General features: G+C 46.5%; 4 protein-coding genes and 4 non-coding genes across 8 annotated transcripts in view; 2 read left to right on the top strand and 6 right to left on the bottom strand.

Moving 5' to 3' along the window:
• Positions 1-7759, top strand: part of MAP2K1 (mitogen-activated protein kinase kinase 1) — a 78301-nt gene extending 70542 nt beyond the window's left edge. Inside the window, exons 6-11 of the mRNA XM_044229686.1 lie at positions 964-1088; positions 3076-3277; positions 4606-4670; positions 5879-5940; positions 6337-6382; positions 6720-7759. Of these exons, the coding sequence (XP_044085621.1) occupies positions 964-1088; positions 3076-3277; positions 4606-4670; positions 5879-5940; positions 6337-6382; positions 6720-6833 (614 nt within the window). The 3' untranslated portion in view covers positions 6834-7759. The remainder of the gene's footprint in view (positions 1-963; positions 1089-3075; positions 3278-4605; positions 4671-5878; positions 5941-6336; positions 6383-6719) is intronic.
• Positions 7760-9705: 1946 nt separating this feature from the next.
• Positions 9706-12940, bottom strand: SNAPC5 (small nuclear RNA activating complex polypeptide 5). Its single transcript, XM_044229679.1, has 3 exons — positions 12807-12940; positions 11341-11430; positions 9706-10516 (listed from the first exon to the last, which is right to left on the bottom strand). The coding sequence occupies exons 1-3, from the start codon at positions 12894-12896 to the stop codon at positions 10406-10408; spliced, it is 291 nt and encodes a 96-aa protein (XP_044085614.1). The 5' UTR covers positions 12897-12940; the 3' UTR covers positions 9706-10405.
• A 1742-nt stretch (positions 12941-14682) lies between these two features.
• RPL4 (ribosomal protein L4) lies at positions 14683-19832 on the bottom strand. The gene is made up of 11 exons (XM_044232409.1): positions 19767-19832; positions 19345-19410; positions 17782-17953; positions 17487-17593; positions 17023-17161; positions 16450-16574; positions 16026-16155; positions 15598-15754; positions 15293-15376; positions 15068-15188; positions 14683-14984 (listed from the first exon to the last, which is right to left on the bottom strand). Exons 1-11 carry the CDS (start codon positions 19830-19832, stop codon positions 14760-14762), a joined length of 1392 nt encoding a protein of 463 aa, XP_044088344.1. The 3' UTR covers positions 14683-14759.
• LOC122894940 lies at positions 15904-15973 on the bottom strand. Its single transcript, XR_006381929.1, has one exon. It is a non-coding gene; the product is annotated as a small nucleolar RNA SNORD18 (small nucleolar RNA).
• LOC122894939 lies at positions 16682-16753 on the bottom strand. The gene has a single exon (XR_006381928.1). It is a non-coding gene; the product is annotated as a small nucleolar RNA SNORD18 (small nucleolar RNA).
• On the bottom strand, positions 17223-17321 carry LOC122895171. The gene has a single exon (XR_006382150.1). It is a non-coding gene; the product is annotated as a small nucleolar RNA SNORD16 (small nucleolar RNA).
• LOC122894941 lies at positions 17668-17739 on the bottom strand. Its single transcript, XR_006381930.1, has one exon. It is a non-coding gene; the product is annotated as a small nucleolar RNA SNORD18 (small nucleolar RNA).
• ZWILCH (zwilch kinetochore protein) overlaps positions 19424-20778 on the top strand; it is a 39139-nt gene continuing 37784 nt past the window's right edge. The window contains exon 1 of the mRNA XM_044231691.1: positions 19424-19956. Within this exon, the coding sequence (XP_044087626.1) occupies positions 19904-19956 (53 nt within the window). The 5' untranslated portion in view covers positions 19424-19903. The remainder of the gene's footprint in view (positions 19957-20778) is intronic.

Here is a 20778-nt window from a genome sequence, read left to right as displayed (position 1 = left end):
TCTGGTTTATGCTTTACTCCTGGGTATGACCTGCTTACTGTGTGGCTCCCACTGCTGATGTTTGCCCACAGAACCCTGGCCTGGGGATTTTTACCAAGTCCCAGCCTCATCTCTCCACCTGTAAATGAGAACACTGGACTCTTCTGCCCACTTGACAGGGCAGTGGTTTGAATCAGGGGAAGTGGGGGAAGAAAAACATTTGAAAGTTAACCTCCCTCTGCAAAGGGAAAGGCTGATGAACTAGTAGTCATTGGGGCAGCTGGGTGGGAAGTGGGGAGGGTCTGGGTGCAGGGAAGGGGTTGGGGCTGATTCTGGGGGCACTGCCTTGCCTGGCCCCAGTAGGGCAGTGAGGGGCTCTCCCTGACTGATAGTGGGCCTCAGCTCTGTAGGCTGTTTGGGAAATCACTTCCGAGAAGGGCAATCATAAGGCCTCACTCCCAGCGTCTGCCATAAATATTCAGAAAATGATGCTCTGTGCTTGGTATCAAGGTCAAGCATTGAAACTCCTCTCCCTTTAGTCTCTGGTCTGTAGCCTTAGCAAGCATATAGGTTTTATTAGTTGTATTTTTCTTCCCGCCTCATGATCCAGCCGTAGATACTCAGTCTTGCCAGTAAGGGTGATTGAAGCAATGAAGTTTGAAATCTTGATTATTCGTGATAACTGACTACCTCCTGTGGATCATGTGTTCAAGTTCGGATTCTCAGAGTGGGAATCCGCTGCCTTTTTGTCCTGCTTGTACAACAGGTAGCTGTTTCCTCTCCTGAGAATCCTTTCTCAAACCCTGAATAAGGGGGTATAAGGGACCTTGGTGTCCAGCGTTTGCAAGCCAGGGGCTGGCTGTGTGATGGTCACAGGTGCTTGGACTTACGGTCAGGGCTGGGCTGTCTGGAGAATGTTGACCCCTCTCCCTCTCCAGTCCACCTGTGTCAACTCCCTCCCTTTCCGTGTTCTCTCCCCTGCAGATGTCAAGCCTTCCAACATCCTCGTGAACTCCCGTGGGGAGATCAAGCTCTGTGACTTTGGGGTCAGTGGGCAACTCATCGACTCCATGGCCAACTCCTTTGTGGGCACAAGGTCCTACATGTCGGTATGAGCAGTGGGTTCTGTTTCTTCAGCATCTTGCCTGGTTGGGGATAGGAGCCAAGCGGGTAACTTCCCCCACGGTGCCAGGGGGTGGATGATGGCGGGGAGGAGAAGGAAATGAGGGAGGAGGCATTGGTGGTTGCATCGGCATGTTCTCTTCTCACCACCATGCCACAAGCCTCACAGAGGCAGGGATAGGACTGTGGGGGGGCAGGTCTCAGTTGTCCCTAAGGGCTGGCTTGGGGCCTGGCATGTGGTAGGTGCCCGGGGAGTGCTTGGTAAGTAGGCTAATGTTTGGTTGACTGAACAGGTGGTAGTTGGCTAGTGTGCTCCAGAGAAGGATTCAGAAAGGGGGATATGTGACTCTGGGTGAGTGGGGATCTCTGTGGAGATCCAGGCGTGGATTAATCCGATGGGGAGGCAGAGGCTGGGGCATCCAGGCATACAGGGTGTTTTCTGAGTTCTCTTCCACATCCTTGAGTGAGCTCACCTGATCTGTGTGGTTGCCCCATGAAGAGCAGATTATCTCTCCCATTTTAGAGATGAGGAAAGGCAGATGTAGAGCCTGGACTGAAAGCCAGGTCTCCTTGCCAGTTAGTCCCCTGTGCTCAGCACGCCCTCACTTGCCCTTTGGGTCCGATTCCACACCTGCTTCCGGCCTCCATGTGTGGAAGTTGATGCCCACATCCTCATTCCTTCTAGCCCGCCCCTGCCCCCACCTGGGCAGCCACTGTCCGCATGACTGGCCCAGTGCTGACCCACATTTCCGCCCCCTCCACTCGACACAGTCTTTCAGAAACACGAAACAGGGCTCTTCAGGTTCTTCCCTCAGTGTCTAAGAACTGAGCAGCTAGCGTTCTGGGCCACTCACCTGCCGTTGCAAAGTTCAAAATCTGTCAACAGGCCCTGGGACCTGTTGATCAGGGTTAGTGGTTTCGGTGTTTGTGGTTATGTGGTCAGTTCCAAAATAGTCCAGTGTTTGAGTTAGTGAAAATTCCTATGGGAGATATTAATGATGTCCAAAAACATGTACAGTGGTCAGGATGAGATTTTTTTTTTGTGGAGTTCTTGAAATACATGTGCTATTTCAGTTAACGCTGGATTAAAAATAATGCTTTGTACAGTAATATGTACTTTCCCCCCTAACTCTTCCTGCCAGTAGCAGCCCTTATTTGTCTAGCATTTTGTGACATCTAACATCCGTTCCCATTGGGTTTGGCCTTCTCGGTAACCCTGTTAGGAGAGCGGGTGTTTTCTGATGTCCGTATTGTCCTCACCACCACCTTCATCAGCTCCACTTTATAGATGAGGAAACTGAGGCTCAGGATCACATAGTTTACAAGTCACAGAATTGGGACTTGATCTGGGGTTTCCTGACCCCAGATCCTTTGCCTTTTCTACTGTTCCATGTTGTCCAAGGACAGTCAGTGAGTCTGTGGTGATCTGGTCTTAGAGCTCAACTTTCTTGATTCTCAAGGCCACTGTTCTTTCGACCCACCGGACAGTTCGTTCATGACCCATGTTCTGGAAGCATGTTCCACACCCAGGTGACAAGATGAGCCTTGCAGGCTGGGCTTTGAACCAGTAACCCTGCATGTCCAAGACAGTGACAAGGTGGGGCAAAACTGGGGGTACATTTGAAGCAGAAGCTGGGGTCCAGGCAGGCCAGAGGCTGTTAGTTGAGGGCCGGGAGGAGGCGTGGGTCAGAGCCATGGGAGCCAGGTAGGATTTGAACATAGTGGTTGGAGGCAGGTCAGAGACCAGGTTAAAGTAGTTAGTGGAGGTCCCAAGGAAGATAAAATGCATCAGTAGATCCAGGGCCGGGGCCCAGACCAAGTAGGCAGCCCACTCCCAGCAGTGCACACAAGCCTCAAAGAGGCAGGGAGGCCTGAGGCCCCCGCTTTGAGCCTCCACGGGGTGGACTTCTCCCTCAGCCTCGCGGGCCCGGATTAGCTCACAGGTGATCAGAACTGTGTCTGTCTCTCGTGCAGCCGGAAAGACTCCAGGGGACCCACTACTCGGTGCAGTCGGACATCTGGAGCATGGGGCTGTCTCTGGTTGAGATGGCGGTGGGGAGGTATCCCATCCCTCCCCCAGACGCCAAGGAGCTGGAGCTGGTGTTTGGGTGCCCAGTGGAGGGAGATGCGGCGGAGACACCACCCAGACCCAGGACTCCTGGAAGGCCCCTCAGCTGTGAGTGGCCTGGTGTGGCCCCTGCTTGGACTGGGGGCAGAGGGGCGGGGTCCTTTACTCTGGTGGGTTTCGGGAGGGCTGATTCTCTGGATATTCTCCTGAGACTGCCTGCCTGTCTCTGGATGCTGGGCTTGGGCGGGAGGCAGAGCAGGCAGAGGTCTCCAGGTGGGTGTTAGATTATTGTTACTAGCAACATCTTCTCCCCCTCTGTTGAGTGTTGGCTGTGTTCCTGGCATGGCATTTAGCACTTTATAGGTGCTGTCTCATTTTTAAAAATCATGACTTTTTTTTAGGTAGATTTTTTTTGGGGGGAGATAAAATTCATACAACATAAAATGCACATTTTAAGTGTATGTTTCAGTGGTTTTTAGTATATTCTTCATGTTGTGCACCCATCATGACTGTGTTATTTGAGAACATGTCCATCACCCTAAAAGAAACCTCACCTCCATGAGCAATCACTTCCGTCCGTCTCTTCCTACCCCCAGCCCCAGTAGACCAGTAGACACTGGTCTACTCTGTGTCTCCATGGATTTGCTGAGTATTATCTAATTTTAATAGTGAACATGTGTGAACACTATTATAACCTCTAGAGTCACGGAAACTGAGGCACGAAGTGCCTGGCTTGTCAAGACTGCACACCATAAGTGGCAAAGCCTGAGTCCTAGGTATTGAGCACTGTGCAGACAGCGTGCCTCTCTGATCATGCATACTGAAAATTAAACCTGGTATTTGGAAGATTCTGGCCCAGCCACCATCTTCTGCTGTATTTCCTGCTGGGACGTTTGTGACCAGGAGGACCTGGTATCTGTCCCTGGGAGGCCCTCATAGGAGAGGGCCTATATGAAGGGAGAAAGAGAGGAAGGCAGGGATAGCTGATGGTGATGGGTCACTGGAGGGATTGTGGCTGTGGCCTTTGAGGCTGGCCTGGGACTCTGGAGGATAGAAGGAAGAGACCCAAGTTCAGGGAGAACGAAAACAGTCCTTGAGTTACTTAGTTACTATCTCATTTTCTCCTCTCTCAATGTAAGGAAGGGAAGAAGGGCAGGCATGATTATCCATCTCCACTGTAGCAGAGTCCATACTCAGCAGTCAGTGGATTTGCTCGAGGTCGCAGACCTTGGGGGTGGGAGAGCCCAGAATCCTACCCTGGCTGGCCAACTCTGTGGCCTCTGCTGGTCCGCTCTGTGTTTGGCCTTTTCTGTGTCTCTGCTTATTATCCATGACCCTGTTCTGGTCTCCAGGACCCATGCTCCAATCCCTAGACTCATGTTGACAAATAACTGTTTTTCTGAGAAGTGTTTTCTTTTTTCTTGTGAAATATGTAGCGTATGGAATGGACAGCCGACCTCCCATGGCAATTTTTGAGCTGCTGGATTACATAGTCAACGAGGTAAGTGCTGCATGGCTTCTTTGACCTTGGTATTTGCTTCTCTTAAGCAAAGTTAATTTGATTGGGATACCTGTGAGTTGTTCGCACAGTGGGGCTTCTTGGGCCCTGAGGGTTTCTCGTGGGGCATTGTGCTGTTGGAGTGGGGGGCAGGTGTCCCTTCCCCAGGGAACAGCCTTGGGTACCTGAGTTTGTTCCTTTCTCAGTCAGGAGCCCCCAGTGTGCCCATGCCATGCCTGCTGCTTCATCAGGCAGTCCTTGTGCACTTACTGTTGGCTGGGCACTGCGGGCTGAAGGTAGGGATGAGGCGGGGTCCACAGGTGGAAAAACAGAAGTCCCTGGTAGTGAAGACCACTAGCTCCATTTGGGAGGCAAGGCAAATACATACATACCTGTAGGGTAGGGTTTTCTCTGGTAAGTGCCTTTAAAAACAAGTAAGTGTAAAAAGAAAAAAAAAATGACAGTGTAGAAATGGAAGATATACACTATAGACTGTGTGAAAAATACTAGAGTACTATGTATACTATGGTCAATTCTTTAAAAAGTCTTTATGAAAAAAATCTATGCATGTATGTGCATATGAAGTCTGGAAATTAGTAGGACAGTGGTTTTCTTGGGGTGACGAAAGTTTCTTTTGGCTTATTGCTGCTGACTGACTTTAATGCAAAGAACACATTGTCTGTGTAACACCTACACCAGTAGGTTTAAGTGAAAAGAGGACAGAGGATGGAAGAGAAGGACCAGCAGTCCTCCAACCCGGGTTATAACTCTTCAGGTAGCTTCTGTGATGACCGGCCTGGGCTACATCTGCACAGCCCCCCATAGCTGCTGCCGCTAGTAATTGCTGGTGTGTGTCCACACCACACTCCAAGGTTTACAGTTGGCAGTGTCTATGGAAAAGGGTCCCAGAGACCCTGAGACCCTCCTCATCTCACAGGAGGATGAACTAAGGCTCACAGAGAAACAGTGATTTGTTCAGTCACTAGACAAGTGAGTGGCAGAGCACTAACCGGGCCCCAATTCTGAGTGTGCTTTTGTGAGTCCAGCAGTTCACTGGGGTGACCCCACAGGCAGCTCCCGGCTCCCCAGCCCTGTCCTCCCGTGGCTGGAGAAGGGCAGTGCTGCCCAGAGGTCTGTGGGGAGGGAGCTGGTGGGGAATATGGCTGGAGAAGGAAGCCAGGCTTTTCTTCTGTCTTGACATGTATTTGCAGCCTCCTCCAAAACTGCCCAGTGGAGTGTTCAGTCTGGAATTTCAAGATTTTGTGAATAAATGGTAAGTCTGCTACTTGCTCTCTAGAAGAGTTATGCTGGTTTTGTCACACACACACACCACGCCCCCTAGCCCCCGGTCTTGGGGGAGCAGAGCTCTGCCCTTTTCCCTGCACTTCAGAGTGCCACGACTTCAGGGACTGGTCTGACTACAGCAGTGGGTCAGAACTGCTGCTTTTGGCACCTGCTCTACAGGGACTGGCAGGCTGCCTTTGGGTCGTTTAATTCAGCAAGCATCTGTTAACCTGCAGGCATGCCACTCTGCTGAACAGGAAGGCCTTGGAGAAGGCTCAGGCCCTCAGAAGCTACAGGGTGTGGGGAGGGCAGGCATGTAAATGTTAAGTAACTAGAGTGGGAACCAATGCCAGGCAGTCTCTCTCACATTATCGTTTTCTTTCAGCTTAATAAAAAACCCAGCAGAGAGAGCAGATCTGAAGCAACTCATGGTAAGGCCACTAATTTCCAATTTGTACAGAAATTATTCGTTTGTTCTCTGTCAGTCATCTGCCCACTACTCCCTGAGCCCATTTCCTGCTCTGCCTTGACCCCTGTGCTCCCGCTGCCTCAGGGGCTGCAGGATCCTGAACGTCAGCCTCTTGTGTCCCCCCAGCAGTGTAAAGGCCAAGCGGAGCCCCTTCTGGCAGCAGCTGGCCACTTTAGCACGCCCTCACTGCTGCCCCAGGACAGGTACCAGGGGTACCTGGAGCAGCGAAGCTCTAGCCCCAGGACTCTTGATCTTTAAGGTTTTTGAACACCACTTACTCTCCGTTTCCCTGCACACAGGTTCATGCCTTTATCAAGAGATCTGATGGGGAGGAAGTGGATTTTGCAGGTTGGCTCTGCTCCACCATTGGCCTTAACCAGCCCAGCACACCGACCCACGCAGCTGGCGTCTAAGTACGTGGGAAGTGGTAGAGAGCGAGTCCCCTGCCCAGTGGTGTGCCATGTCGCTTCCGGGCCTCTTGCCCGTGCCTGTCTCTGTTCAGACGTGCATCTCACCTATGACAAGGGATGAAGAACACAGCATGTGCCAAAATTCTATTTGTGTCATTTTTAATATTGTCTTTATTCTTTCTGTTCCTCCCTAAGTGGATTGGCTTTGTGCTTGGGGCTATTTTTGTGTATGTCGATCAACACACGCGCAATGTGGAATTACAGTGAAACTTTGGTGACTGTGGGTAGTCATTCTTACTTACTGAAAATTGCACTGCTCTTTCCTCACCGTGACTGGCTAGCTGCCTGTATTTTCAGGATTCTCTGACACTTGGTGGTACTGCATTCTTGCCAGGCAGACCTTCTATTTGAGCAGGAAGGGGCCTTGTAAGATCCTTCACAGGCAGTGCATGTGAAGCATGCTTTGCTGCTACGAAAAAGAACATCAGAAAGTATATATCATGTTATTTTATTATATTTTTGCTTTTGGTGTAGAATGAAGCAATTTCTATCAAAATCTAGCCAGAGCCCTTCACTGCCATGAAAGCTGGGGCTTCACCAGTCTGTCTACTGGGATGATTTGTAGACTTCTGGTTGTATTTCTATATTTATTTTTAAATATATTATGTGGGATATTTAGTGGTTTATGTCTCTTTGAGTTTGAATTAGTGTTTCTAAAATGGTGGTTACTTTGAATGTTACAAATGGATCAAGGCATTAAAATGTATGAGATTTCTTTCCCCAAATCCAAGCACTGATGCTATTGTAAACAAGTGTGTATAGTGCCTAAAAACTGTATGAAAATCCTTTTAACCATTTCAGTCCAGATGTTTAACAAATCTAATCTCTTATTCTAATAAATATACTATCAAGTTAAAAGGATGGAAAAATATGTCTCGTTTTGTGTTAGGATTTTCAGTGTCTGGTACACACACATACACAAAGTCAGATGATTTGGCCAAGCCTTATAGTGAGGGCACAGATGGAGACAGGAAGGAGGCTAGAAGGCAGAAATGCCACACTGAGGACAAGTTCAGTGCTCTGGACTAATGGATCTTCCTGTGATCCCAGGCTTTGGACTTTGTGCAGCCCTTTCCTCCACTTATGTGTGAATCTTCCAGCTACCTTTCCTGTGGACCTGTGAATAGATTTTGACACAGGGAAAAGCAGTAGGCGAGGTGGGGCTTGCGGTGTCACCGGTGTACTCCCAGGGGCACACTGTTCTTGGCTTGCCATGCCTGACTGGTGTGGGAGCCTCTGCCTGGGACACCCGGTCCTCCACTTTCTTGGAGAGGAATGGACCTGATACTGGCTTTGTCCTGCCTGTGAGGTAGCAGTGAAGTCACAGAAAACAAAGCCATGTCCCACTGACCTTTGCTGCCCAAGTGATCAGAACTTGAGATACTTGTGATGATGCCTGGTCAGCACCTCCTTCCTCATTTTCTTCAAGAGGGCAGGTTATAGAAAACCAAAATAAACACATCTTTAAAAACAAAAGGCCCATTTTGTTTTTAAACTAAAACAGGGTCTGAATAAATCTCCTGAGTAGGTACTTCCACTCTGGATCTTCTAGAGCTTGGAAGGCAGCCAGGACGTTAAAAACCGCTTTGTGGTATATACACGGCAGCTTTGGCCAGTCCATTTTATCTTGCTAGGAGGCTAACATCTGTTCGAAGTCAATAGTCTAACCTACATGTTTCAACATCATTCAAACCAAGGTTTAAAACTCACACCCTATGTCTTTTGCTAATGGAGAGGATATGAACCGAGAAGGTCTCATTAAAATGTACAAACTTCATCTTAGGAGGAAGGTGTCACCTGCAGTCTAATACCAGGATCTGAATGCTTTCGTGTTCAGTGTCTTTTGAGGGGTATTTTAAATTCCCTATTTACATGCAAATATGTGTTACATTTTGAGAGTCAAGAGGTTTCTTCCTAGTAATTTTTACCAAGAATGATCTTGTTCTCAAGAATGAGGTCACCTGCCTCAGTCTTGCTGTTCTGAATTCCCTTTGTCAAGTCCCTCCCTTAGACTTTCTCTTGTTGAGACACCGACAATAGTTAGATTTTTACATACTACCTCATAGGAATATTGTCATTTTACCCACAGGACTCTGAGGGCTGCAAAGAGTTAAGAAGACAAGCAACCAGTTAGTGGTAGAGCTACAATTCAGAGCCAACTTCTCTAGCTCTCAGAATCCCACGCTCCTATTTTAAATAAAACCCCTAAGTGTATAGATTGATTGCTTTTCATCGCACAACAGTCTGCACACTGTCTTTTCTAAGAAACATGCTCATTTAAACTTCTATTAAGAGTAGCTCAAAATAACTTTTAATGAAATGTTGATTAATAAATACACTCATATTCTCTTCTAGAATGGTTACAGAACAAGTTCTGCTTGAGGAGGTTCTTTCTGTTTTGTTTGGCTTTTCTGTTGCTTGGGCAGGGCAAATTACTTTTATAAAATTAAGCAACTACTTAACTGTATATTCACTGGAAGAGGGACAGTATGGAGAAGTGAATCTCAGCTGTAAGTAGCAAATTTTAACAACTGTTATTCTGTAACTGTCATCAGTACAAAACCCCAATCTCCCAAGCATAGTGATTTAATGGCACATTCCCCAAGTCCAGAAATGGGTTTTAAACCATTCTGCTTTACTTTTTTGCCCCAGGGGAGGAACTAATCCTTTCCTCTGTTGCTATCTGGAAACCAGAAAGCTGCAGGGACAGCTCTTTATCTGTACTTTCTTTCTTTTTTTTTTTTTTAAGATTTTATTTGTTTATTTGACAGAGATCACAAGTAGGCAGAGAGGCATGCAGGAGGGTAGGGGGAAGCAGACTCCCTGCTGAGCAGAGAGCCCGATGCTGGACTCAATCCCAGGACCCTGGGATCATGACCTGAGCCGAAGGATCTGTACTTTATTTCTAAGCACATTTTTCCACTGTGATGTCTCAACCTACAGGTGATGGCAGCCCCACAAAGCCCTCTAGAGTACAGTTCCTACCTGCTCCACCGAGAGGTGGCAGCAGCTTGTGTTCTCAAGTGGCCCTCTGGCTCCTCACTGGTCATCCTTCTCTCCTAGACCTCAGCCTTGCTCTGCTCACAATAGTTCAGTGGCATCCACATAATCTTTAATTGGTTTTCTTAAAAGAGGTATTGCTGACTGGAAAGGCTGGCTTGTATTTAAACTCTGCCCTTTGTGCAAATGCCAGACTTTCTCAATAGCACTTTAGAGGAAACTTTGTTTTGAGCATAATTACTAAATCTGACCAGCATACAGTTACAGCACCACCCATATTGCTCAATGCTAAGACACTGCATGTCTGCTTTTCCATATGGCATTAATTTTTGTTAAAGTGTTCTGAAACTTGAGTTCTTGATGGAACCATTTTCACAACTACACAACCTAAAGTTCTTGTTCCTTTTAAAGCCGACCAGAGGGCCTATGGAAAGAAATTTTTTTGAAGAGACAAAAGTTCCTCAGATGTAGTAACTTAGTTCCTGTAACTAAGCTTGGTTCTTCCCTACCCTGCTTCAGGAATCTGATTCTTCTTCCTCTTCCTCCTCTTCGGGCACATGGCTCCTTGTGCTCAACTCCAGTGCTGTTTGGTTGATTGATGCTTCATTGTCAACATGAACCAACATCTGCTTTAGGCAAGGACATTATGCGTTAGTAGAAAAGACACTGGCCTCAAACCAGCAAATTCTTAAATATGTTTTAAAATCAAATTTCAACTGCACCTTCATCCCCAATAATTATCATCAGGAGGTAAGGCCACTTCCTATTTTTCCAGTTTCTACCCTGACCCTCTTACCACACCGCCCTCCCCACTGCCAAAATGGGAGGAGACTAAATGCCGTAGATTTCACAGAATGTCAAATGTCTACAACCATGGTTCATGCATTAAGAATTACGCTGGCTTAGGTATGCTTTCAAATGGTTTTAAATGGCTTAACACCTGGGAGAAAAAGTGCTCAAATATGGGATATTTAGAAAGAAGAATATTGTACTCTTTTACTTGAGGGCATTAGTAGAAGGAGATGTTGAAGATTGGAACTCACTTTTTAGCACTATGCTTTGTAGTTGAAGCTACAATCTGCTCTTAAATTCCAGGCTTGCTTATTCATGAAGCAGTGGAAGTTCTGACAAACTCCTGCAAAGCTCTCTAACTCTCCCTGGGTTCACTGGAGTAACTACAGAGGTCAGATGACTAGGAGGGTGCAGGCAAATACCACAGTACCTGACTTATAAATCAAGGTCTGACTAGCTGGTAGAAAAGTGGCTGTTCACTGTCTAAAACAGTGATACTGAAATAGCCAGTTTATAACACTAGAACATTCTTACAAGCAATTCCCTGAGTCCTCTGGGCATGATAATGTAATTTACAAAAAGGTTTTGGCCTCCAGGCAGCATGAGCACAGAATGCATTTTGCATTCTCTCCCTAGGCCCACACCTGATTCAACTTACATCAGGTGACTGTTCAGGTGCAGGCTGAGAAGACAACATCTCATCCCCTCTCCTAGAACTAATCATTGATTGGAGGGCTAGTTCTTCAACCTAGAAAAGAAGAGGTGAGGACACTTTGCTTACTATTTCACTGGACTACTGACATGGGTAAAATTTGCTGAGCACGCTGTCAAAAGGCTTGCAGCATGAGAAGTGAAAACAGTGGTTCTAGAGGGAAGGATGGGGCTTTTACTCTTTTCCCACATTTTAAGGAGAGGAGCCAAGAAAAATGTCTAGCCCCTTCCCCCTGGGGTACGGATATCTCAGCTGTGGCAAGACTTTCATTCCCCTAGATAGGTAAGATCTGGGTAGAAAAGCCAAGTGTGCCCTTAAAAAAGCAAGCCATCTTCTGATTACACAGAAGGCCAATTCCCCAGACTTTTTTTTTCTTCCAAGATTTTATTTATTTATTTGACAGACAGAGATCACAAGTAGGCAGAGAGGCAGGCAGAGAGAGAGGAGGAAGCAGACTCCCCGCTGAGCAGAGAGCCCGAAGTGGGGCTCGATCCCAGGACCCTGAGATCATGACCTGAGCGGAAGGCAGAGGCTTTAACCCACTGAGCCACCCAGGCGCCCCCAGACTATGGAATTCTACCCAGTAATGAGAAAGAGAAGGCAGGGGGAAAAAAGTACACACATACACACACAAAGAATAGAAAGTACAAGTGTAACTGAGGCTTTAGAGATCGTCCTCATCATCACACAGGACACACACCCACCGGGTACTTTGTAGAGGTACTAGTGATACAAGAACATAATTAAGTGCCGCCCATTACAACTGTCCTGAGGAAAGTAATATTTAGATTATGTCGCAGCTGTACGGTGCTTTTCAGCTTAAAAATGGCCTTCATAACCTGCATCTCATTTGGACTTAAGATCCTGAAGAAGAATTCTAAGCCGCCCTTATCAACGTCATCTCACTGGGACAGAGAGTGGATTAGGCACAGGTGTGGGAAATGGCCCTGGTGCACCTAAATCTCGTCCGGGCCGCGGAATCCGAAGCAGCTGCCAGAAGAAAAACTATTGGGAACGGCGCGCGACAAGTCTCTTTCCTCAGGGCCTCGCTTGCTTTCTCTGCACAACGGATCAACGAGTCTCCTCTGGCTTAACAATACTGGAGCTGTTTCAAGCGCCAAATGGAGCTAGTAAACGGTGGCTAGCACATGCTGAAGGACCTCGGGAGGAAGCGGTCCGCACATAGTGTGCGGAGCACCTGCATTTACAGGTGTTGGGAGCGTGGCGGGGACTCTGCCGCACGTACACATCGCTGGACCTCAGCCTAGACCTGCAGGATCCAGATTCTGACACGAGTGGGCTCGCAATATCAAACACGCTGGCCAAGGGCTTGTCAACTACCAGGTGCACGCGGCCGACGCCTAGGGTTCCCGCGGCGGCGGAGTGAGGGGTGGGAGAGAAGCGGGGGTCACCTTGAGCCGGTTCAACTGGTCGTGCAAGGCCGCCTTCAACCGCAGCAGCGTCTCCTCCTCCTTGCGCAGCTCCTGAAGCCGGCTAAGCATGGCGTCCCCTCCCGCCCGCCGTCCGCCTGGCGCTCTGTAGCGACGTCATGAGCCCCGCGTTTCCGGAAACCGAGCGGCGGGCTGGGCGGGGCTCGAGCCACGTGGGCCAAGGCGCTTCCGGCTCGCTGCGTCTGGGTGGGCCTGCTCTGCCCAGCACATACCCGGGTTTTTTTTAAAGATTTTATTTGACAGAGAGAGATCACAAGCAGGCAGAGAGGCAGACAGAGAGAGAGGAGGAAGCAGGCTCCCTGCTGAGCAGAGAGCCCGATGTGGGCCTCGATCCCAGGACCCTGAGATCATGACCTGAGCCGGAGGCAGCGGCTTAACCCTCTGAGCCACCCAGGCGCCCACAATCCCGGGTTTTTAACCGAAAACATTGGAGTTCAGTAATCATCAGGAATCCTAAAGGACAGGGCGTGGAGCAATAAAGAACTTGAGCGGTAAAAACGGTCAAGTACCCAGTTTCAAATGCTGCTTTTGAGCTGTACTCCCAGCATCGTACTTTCACTGTTTTTGCAACAGGTGGTTCTTTACAACTCCACAAAACCTGCATACGCACCTGAGGGCGGAGACCCAAAACAGAAGCAACTAGGGCAGAGGCGCACGAGCCCCGTTTATTTTTGCAGGCAAGGATTCCTGGTCACATAATAGTGGTTCCCAGGAGGCAGCGCAAGTTAGAACAGGAAAATAAGCCATTGCTAATATTCAGATGGGACGCGGTGCCTTTAACTGCTAAGGGATGGAGATAGATAACCTGGATCTGGATTTTAAGGTTATGAAAGGAAACCAGATGCAAAACCACCCTGATAAGAGACAAAACATAGGTCAGGACAGGTTAACCCTTAAGGTGGTCAAGATACTGGCAAAACAGGGTAGGATAAAACCTCAATGTCTTTTTTTAAAAAAGATTTTGATAGAGATCACAAGTAGGAGAGAGGCAGGCAGAGAGAGAGAAGGAAGCAGGCTCCCCAGGACTCTAGGATCATGACCTGAGCTGAAGGCAGAGGCTTTAACCCACTGAGCTACCCAGGCACCCCGCCAATGTCCTTTTGACACACTTCTCTGCAATATACTCAACATATCCATCCATTCACTAAATCTGCAAAAACCCAAGTAGTTCTGGAAAATGCTTCTGACACTCATACTATGGGTCAAAATACTGAGGGTAGCATTTCTTCTAGTAACTATACTCTATCACAGCAGATTAACAGGAACCTTTGTGGAGGAACCATCAATTTCTTATTGCAGTGCCTTGAAATACATAGATCCTGCCCGCTTGTGGTATTGAGAAAAAAAACCCTCTTATGTAATTTTACCTGTTTTCAAAGATGTACTTTTTGGTTTTGGAGGGAGGAGTGATTTATCTTTTTACAAAGATTTTATACAGCAAGCCTGCAAGTGAGCACATGAGGGAAGAGGGAGAGAATCCCAAGCAGACTACTCACTTAACTTGCGAGACTGACATGGGGCTTGACCCCATGACCCATAAGCTCTTGACTTGACCCAAAACCAAGAATGGATGCTCAACCGACTGAGGCAGCCAGGTGCCTGGAGAAGTGCTAAATCTTCTAACAGCTTCTGCACATCTGAGAAGTCTTTTAACCACCTAACTGATTTTTTAATCTGGATTTATGCAGTATTCTTCTTCCCATCCAATGGCATGGACTGTAAAGGCAAGACCCTGTTTTACACCAGACTCTAAAATGGAAAACAAGAGGCCCATATTATGAGGAAACCAACAAAATTCTAAACAAGATTCACAAACACATCCAACAAGTCTTGCTTCTCAATGGCTTTGATCATGTCTTTATTCAAAATTAGCTGTCCAAAATTATTTGACTTTTATGAATAAACGTTAAGTTTTTAGGCAGCAGGCTTCTCTGCAGTGGGTTTCTTTTCTGCAGGCTTCTTATCTGCCGCTGGTTTCTTGGTAGCTGCAGCCTTTTTCCCCACCACAGGTTTCTTCTGCTTCTTCACACTAACAGCCTTCTTTCCTTTCTTCCCTACCACAGGCTTCTTGCCTGGAACTCCCTTCTCATCTGATTTGGCTTCTAAGGCTGCCGCTGCCTTATCCATCCGGAGTTTGTGCTGCAACAAATTAAGACAAAAACCTAAGAATCCTATATTTCAAAAGAAGTTAACCTATCATCAAAAACCAAACTCTCACTCACATTCTTGGCCTGGCGAAGAATGGTGTTCCGGCGCATGGTCTTTGCATAGGGGTTTAGCTTCAACATGATTCTCAGGTTCTTCAGTGGATTCTTCTTCAGGACCCTGCGATGAATCTTCTTGCTGTTAAAAAGGAACATTAGTATCTTATTCACATTACCCACATTTCTGAAATAGCCAATACTATGCATATGAGGCTATAGCAACAGCAGGTATCACAACTTTACCGTGGTGCTCGGAGGGCTCTTTGGATCTCTGGACTTTTCAAGATTCTGCTAAGGTCTGTATTAAGCATCTTATGCATGGGAAGGCTGAAAAAAAAATGCTGAACAGTAAGATGCTCAATTCCTATTTCTCAAGAGTTCCCTCAGAATTCCATTACACTACCACTGTTCAGAGTATCTCACCATTTCACAATACTGAATTTGAACATAAAGGTCACATTATTTAGAAAACATGCAAACCAATTCTGAATGTAAATATTCACAGCATGAACACCTGTGTTCAACATATGAACACAGAGAACACTCACTTGTAGTTACTCTTGAGGGAGGCAGCCTTACGCCAAGTGCCATAAAGATCGTCTAACTTGCGGAAAGCACTTTCAGTCCAAATGCAGAAACGTCCCACATGCCCACCAGGAGCAAGTTTCAAAATGTTCAGTTTGCTTACATTAAGTAAAGTAATTCCTTTTGAAGGGAAAACAGAGTTAGGGAGCCTGTATTTTAAATACAAGAAATACAAATCATGTTTATGACTTATGGGTTACATAAGGTACCCGAAAATTATGTCACAAATTAGGCAGTTTCAACCATCATTGGTGTTACTTATTCAGCTGAGTATCAGAAGTTCCACATAATCATGTGTTTCAGAAACACGGACCATAAAGTGGAATCTCATCATAATAAAAGCTGAGGAAGCTTGCATTATATGGGCAATTGAAGTAAGTAGAACAATTACCAGGAATGTTTCTGAAGGCCTTGATGATACCATTGTCTTCATTGTAGATGATGCAGGGTCCCCTGCGCTGGATTCGACGGCGGTTTCTCATTTTGCCCTTGCCAGCTCTCATTCGCTGAGAGGCATAGACCTAAAAATTGAGAACATTTATTAGTTTTTCGATTAAGATACAAACCCTGCAATTGAACTTCAAAGTTAAACTCCACTTTACAGATGACGAAAAGGAGCCACAACTAACTGCCCAACATTAACACAAAGCAGCAAATGGCAATCAAGATTCAAAACCCAAGTTATAAGGTTTTAGAGTCCTTTTCTCCTATCCAATGAAGTTACACTGTCCTCCAGACACCTTCTGAAATTTAAAAATCTGACAACAGATTTGTGTCAAGGACCACCAAAGTAAAAATTTGTTCATTAAGCCTACCTTTTTGATATCATTCCAGGCTTTAAGTTTTTTAAGAAGCAAAACAGCCTCCTTGGTCTTCTTATAGCCTTCAACTTTATCTTCAACCACCAAAGGAAGTTCAGGAACTTCCTCAATACGATGACCTGACAATGCCAAGTAACACCAACAAATATCTGATTACCCCAAACGTTTTTAAAAAATCAAGAAACACTTCATATACTCCACGAAAGCAAAAGAGCATACAATGTGCCAAATCAGAATTTCCACAAATATCATGTGTTTCAGAAACACGGACCAATTAAGTGGAATCTCATCATTTTGACCATTTAAAACAGAATAGGGACATGATGAAGTTGGAGCGGAAAAGTTTTCTAATACATGAAATCACTACATTCCATTTAGTTCACCAGTTATTACACAGTATTCACCAAAGACTTACTATAGATTGAAGCAGTCAGAACTATTATTTAATATAGGGACTCTGGGATGAATAGAATCCATACAATTATTAGCATGAATGAAATGGGCTAGGTGGAGAGAGAGGAAAAAAACAGTATTTTGTACCATTTCTATAATACAAAATATACAAACCTTTAGACATGACCAGCGCTGGTAAGGCCGAGGCAGCCAGGGCAGAGCAAATGGCGTATCGCTTCTGTGTCGTGTTTACTCTGCGATGCCAACGGCGCCAGGTTTTGGTGGGTGCAAACATGCGGCCCCCACGACACATCTATTTTCCCAGTTAAGAATCACATTTCTTAGGAATTTAAGGAATTAAAAGACTTAAGTCTTGCTCAGTAAGAATTTTCGTCACCCTTCTGAACCAGCTTACTGACAGCAGGCAACTGTCGCTGAGAACAGAGTAAGACGCAAATTACGACATCATTGCAAGCAGAACTTCATCACACCAAGCCTCTATCTGCCCAGGGCAAGGTTTAACTTGAACACCTATTAGTATGCTGAAAAAAATTTCAAAAACTGCTCTTATGAATTAATCAGGTCACGTCTGATAAATTCCACAAGGGTTGATCAATCCAGAGTGAAACAAAGGATACATTTCCAAAGGCACCCTGGCCAGAACGGTGAGTCCCACCACCTCGAACTCTGGGAATTCGAGCCACAGCTCTGCCAGTACCCCAAGACTCAGCACTGGTTTGATGACCTGAAATTGGGAAAAAAATACAAGTTTTAGCTACTCATCCATACCAATCTAGGACTATCACCCATGATAGCAACAGCATCAGAACATCCAGGAAAATCATGTTGATTCAGAAACACGGACCAATGGAATGGAATTTCATCAGTGCTGTTAAGCAGGTCTTAAAACATCAACCCTTAAAAAATCCATACCTGCTAATTCACTGACAGCATATGGCTGTCTGTTGTTTTTGCGCAAGTTGGTGTGAACAAAGTTCACAATATCCGGTCGAATGGGAGCCTTGAACACAGCAGGCAAAGTAACATTTTTGCCAGATGATTCCCCCTTTTCCGAGTACACAGATATCAATGGGCGAGCACACGCCTGGGAAAAAGAGAGAGAGATTTATGTTGACAGATGATGTCAGAGACACTATTCTCCCCTATCAGCAATACCTTTAAAGACTGAATTACAGAAGAGAATTTTATTTGGGCTGGTAGACAATACGCAGAGCTGAAACCAATGCTGTTGCTAACACATCAGGCTTATTAACTTAAAAAAATTCTTACACTTAAAGAACATTTAGAACCTCAAAATCTACCACAAAATTTACCATTCATCTTTCAACCCAGACCGTACAAAATGATCAAAAGCATACTGGAAGGTTTACAAATGCTACTTAATGCCACCATCTGAGTATTTACGACGTGTCAACAAATCTAGTCTACCACAGCTCTACTTAAAATTTATGCCCTTGGCCCCCTTCATCCCCAACACATCACAAGAAACTTACCAACAAAAAAACCTGGTCGTATTACTTTTTGCTCAATCTTCCCGAAGTTGTACCACCTTAAAATAAACCTACTGAAGTTCTGAGGATGGCTTATGTGATCTGCCATCTCCCATAAGCTTTTCCAGACATCACTGTCCCTACACTCAGGGCCATACTCCTTCTGCCTCACAAGTAGCTGTCTTCATCCTACAGAGGCTCAGCATGCTTCCTCACACTCCTTCAGGCCACCTTTTGGAAAGTTTCTCTGATCACTCTAAGGCCCAACTATTGCCTCCACTCCCATTCCCCCATGTTCCCAACAATCATGACCAACAAGTATTTAGGTGTTATCCTGTCAAAATTAGGATCCAAGCAACCTACGTGTTTTTTGTCCCTTTTTTTCACTTAACTCTCCATGGCACAAAACACTACACATTATTTGTGGAATGCAGTGCATGTGACAGTCGTACTATGAACTAAGAATTCCAAGATTTAGGGTGCACCAAACGGAACAATTTTTAAAAGAGGGTCGGGAAGCTTTTGTAGAGGCTATTCTTAGACGAACAGATAAGAATTAAAAAGAAAGTGGATATGCAAATCTTTTAAAAATCTATCTCGAAACACAGTCCTAGTCCTTACTGAACCACCCGTGAAAATTCAAGGCCCAAAACTGATTTTCACTCCGATTTAGCGGTAGGCCCCAAGAACTTCCGAACTGTCAAGAGAACCTATGCCTTCTACGATCCACGGAAAGCTAAAATCCCAAAGGTTCCTCTGCACCTGAGAGCGATCTGGAATCGCCCTGTGCTGGGACGCCCACGTTGCCTCTAAAATGGCTGCCGTAAAGCCGCCCTACTCAGCTCCGAGCCACAAGAATATGCCTTTGACCCTAGTCTCCTTTTCCTCGCTTTCTCTCATGAAGATTTTATGCCCCAAGCCCCCAACCCATTCCCGCCGGTATCCAAGAGCAGGGAAAAGCCCTCCAGACACAGCTTCCACTCACCATCGCGGGGAGAGGAGAGGGCCACGCTCCTCTCAACCCGGCGGCTCCTATAGGAAAAGGAAGTACCTACCACTTCCGCTCTATATGTAAGCTTCCACTCGTCCGCCAACACGCCCCGCCTCAGAACCAATCCAGAGACACAAAATATCACTCTTCCACTCTATAAAAATAAAAAATAGAGCATGATTTCTTTATATGTATCAACTTACGGTATCTACTGACTTTCAAAGTCAAGAAAAGCGCTTAGAAACAAAGGACTCCTTTTCGCGGAATAATCTGTAAGGAGGCGTGGCAACTCTCGCGAGAAGAGGTTTCCTTTTCCTTTCGACCACTGCAACTTATTTTAACTTTTTCTTTAGGGAAAAAGTCCCCTTTTCCGGGGACGGAAAAGGCCGCTGTGTCCTCTAGAACAAAAGATTAACTTTGTGGACAAACGGGGCCTGGCGGGCGTGGGTCGGGTGTAAACGTAGTCCCGGCGAGAGGGTCATGACCCCGGACGTCAGCGGCCGGCGCGCAGTTCAGTTTGGCGGTCTCGCATCTGCAGTCGAATTGGGGCGTGATGTGGACCCAAATCAATCAAGCGGCGGAGGAGTTTTACTCTCGTCTCCTGCAGTGAGTTGTAGCCCGTGCTGTTGCCTAGGGTGCCGGGGCAGCACTTCTCCCTCGGCATGTTTTTCGGTCTCTGCCCCCAGCCTCCTGCCCCTGCTTTGGGAAGAAGCGCCTTGTCAGTTCTCGGGGGCGCCTAAGTTACAGACTAAGGCAGCTTTCCTGGGGTCTGGGAATTGGGGAAGACCGGTTATCTGCTCCGTTGTGGGGTTGGCCTTGTGGGGGCGTGCCTGTAGTCTCTTATAGAAGAAAACAACTTTACGTTATCAATCGGGGTGGGAGGTGACAAATTTTTCAAGAGGCGCTTTATTCACGCCGGTAGTGCACGGAACTTAGGATATGCTGACGACACCTCTCAAGAGATGGAAAAATAGATGTCGGCCTTCTTCATCTGTTTTTCTGGAGTGAAACGTAGTGTCTATTCAGAATAACTGTTCCTGCTGCCGCTGTAGTGTGTTGGTTTTTTGTTTTGTTGTTGTTGTTTTAAGTACCTTTATTTCACTGTGCTTTAAGAGTATTCTTAGGGGTGCCTGGGTGGCTCAGTGGGTTAAAGCCTCTGCCTTCGGCCCGGGTCATGATCCGGGGTCTTGGGATCGAGCCCCGCATCGGGCTCTCTGTTCAGTGGGGAGCCTGCTTCCTCCTTTCTCTGCCTGCTTCTCTGCCTACTTGTGATCTGTGTCTGTCAAATAAATAAAATCTTTAAAAAAAAAAAAAGAGTATTCTTAAAGTGAATTGCTAGTACAAAAGGGGATTCCATCTAGTCTGCATCCAACTTTAAAATCTAATCCAGCAGGTTTCAAATTTGAGTTTGCATCAATCACCTGGAGG

Source organism: Neovison vison, chromosome 13, assembly GCF_020171115.1.
Source record: "Neovison vison isolate M4711 chromosome 13, ASM_NN_V1, whole genome shotgun sequence".
NCBI classification, from domain to species: Eukaryota; Metazoa; Chordata; class Mammalia; order Carnivora; family Mustelidae; genus Neogale; species Neogale vison.
This window is presented reverse-complemented; position numbering and strand designations above follow the sequence as displayed.

Excerpts from the sequence above, each read along its gene's own strand:
- SNAPC5 (XM_044229679.1), bottom strand. The coding sequence starts at position 12,896 with ATGCTTAGCCGGCTTCAGGAGCTGCGCAAGGAGGAGGAGACGCTGCTG. Across the intron at positions 11,431-12,806 it reads ACCAGTTGAACCGGCTCAAG|GTTGAAGAACTAGCCCTCCA; the intron begins GTGACCCCCGCT and ends CTTCTTTTCTAG. Across the intron at positions 10,517-11,340 it reads CACCTGAACAGTCACCTGAT|ATGTTGGTTCATGTTGACAA; the intron begins GTAAGTTGAATC and ends TGCCTAAAGCAG.
- RPL4 (XM_044232409.1), bottom strand. The coding sequence starts at position 19,832 with ATGACCCTCTCGCCGGGACTACGTTTACACCCGACCCACGCCCGCCAG. Across the intron at positions 19,411-19,766 it reads AGGCCCCGTTTGTCCACAAA|GTACTTCCTTTTCCTATAGG; the intron begins GTTAATCTTTTG and ends CGGAAGTGGTAG. Across the intron at positions 15,189-15,292 it reads AGAGCCCTCCGAGCACCACG|CAAGAAGATTCATCGCAGGG; the intron begins GTAAAGTTGTGA and ends CCTTTTTAACAG.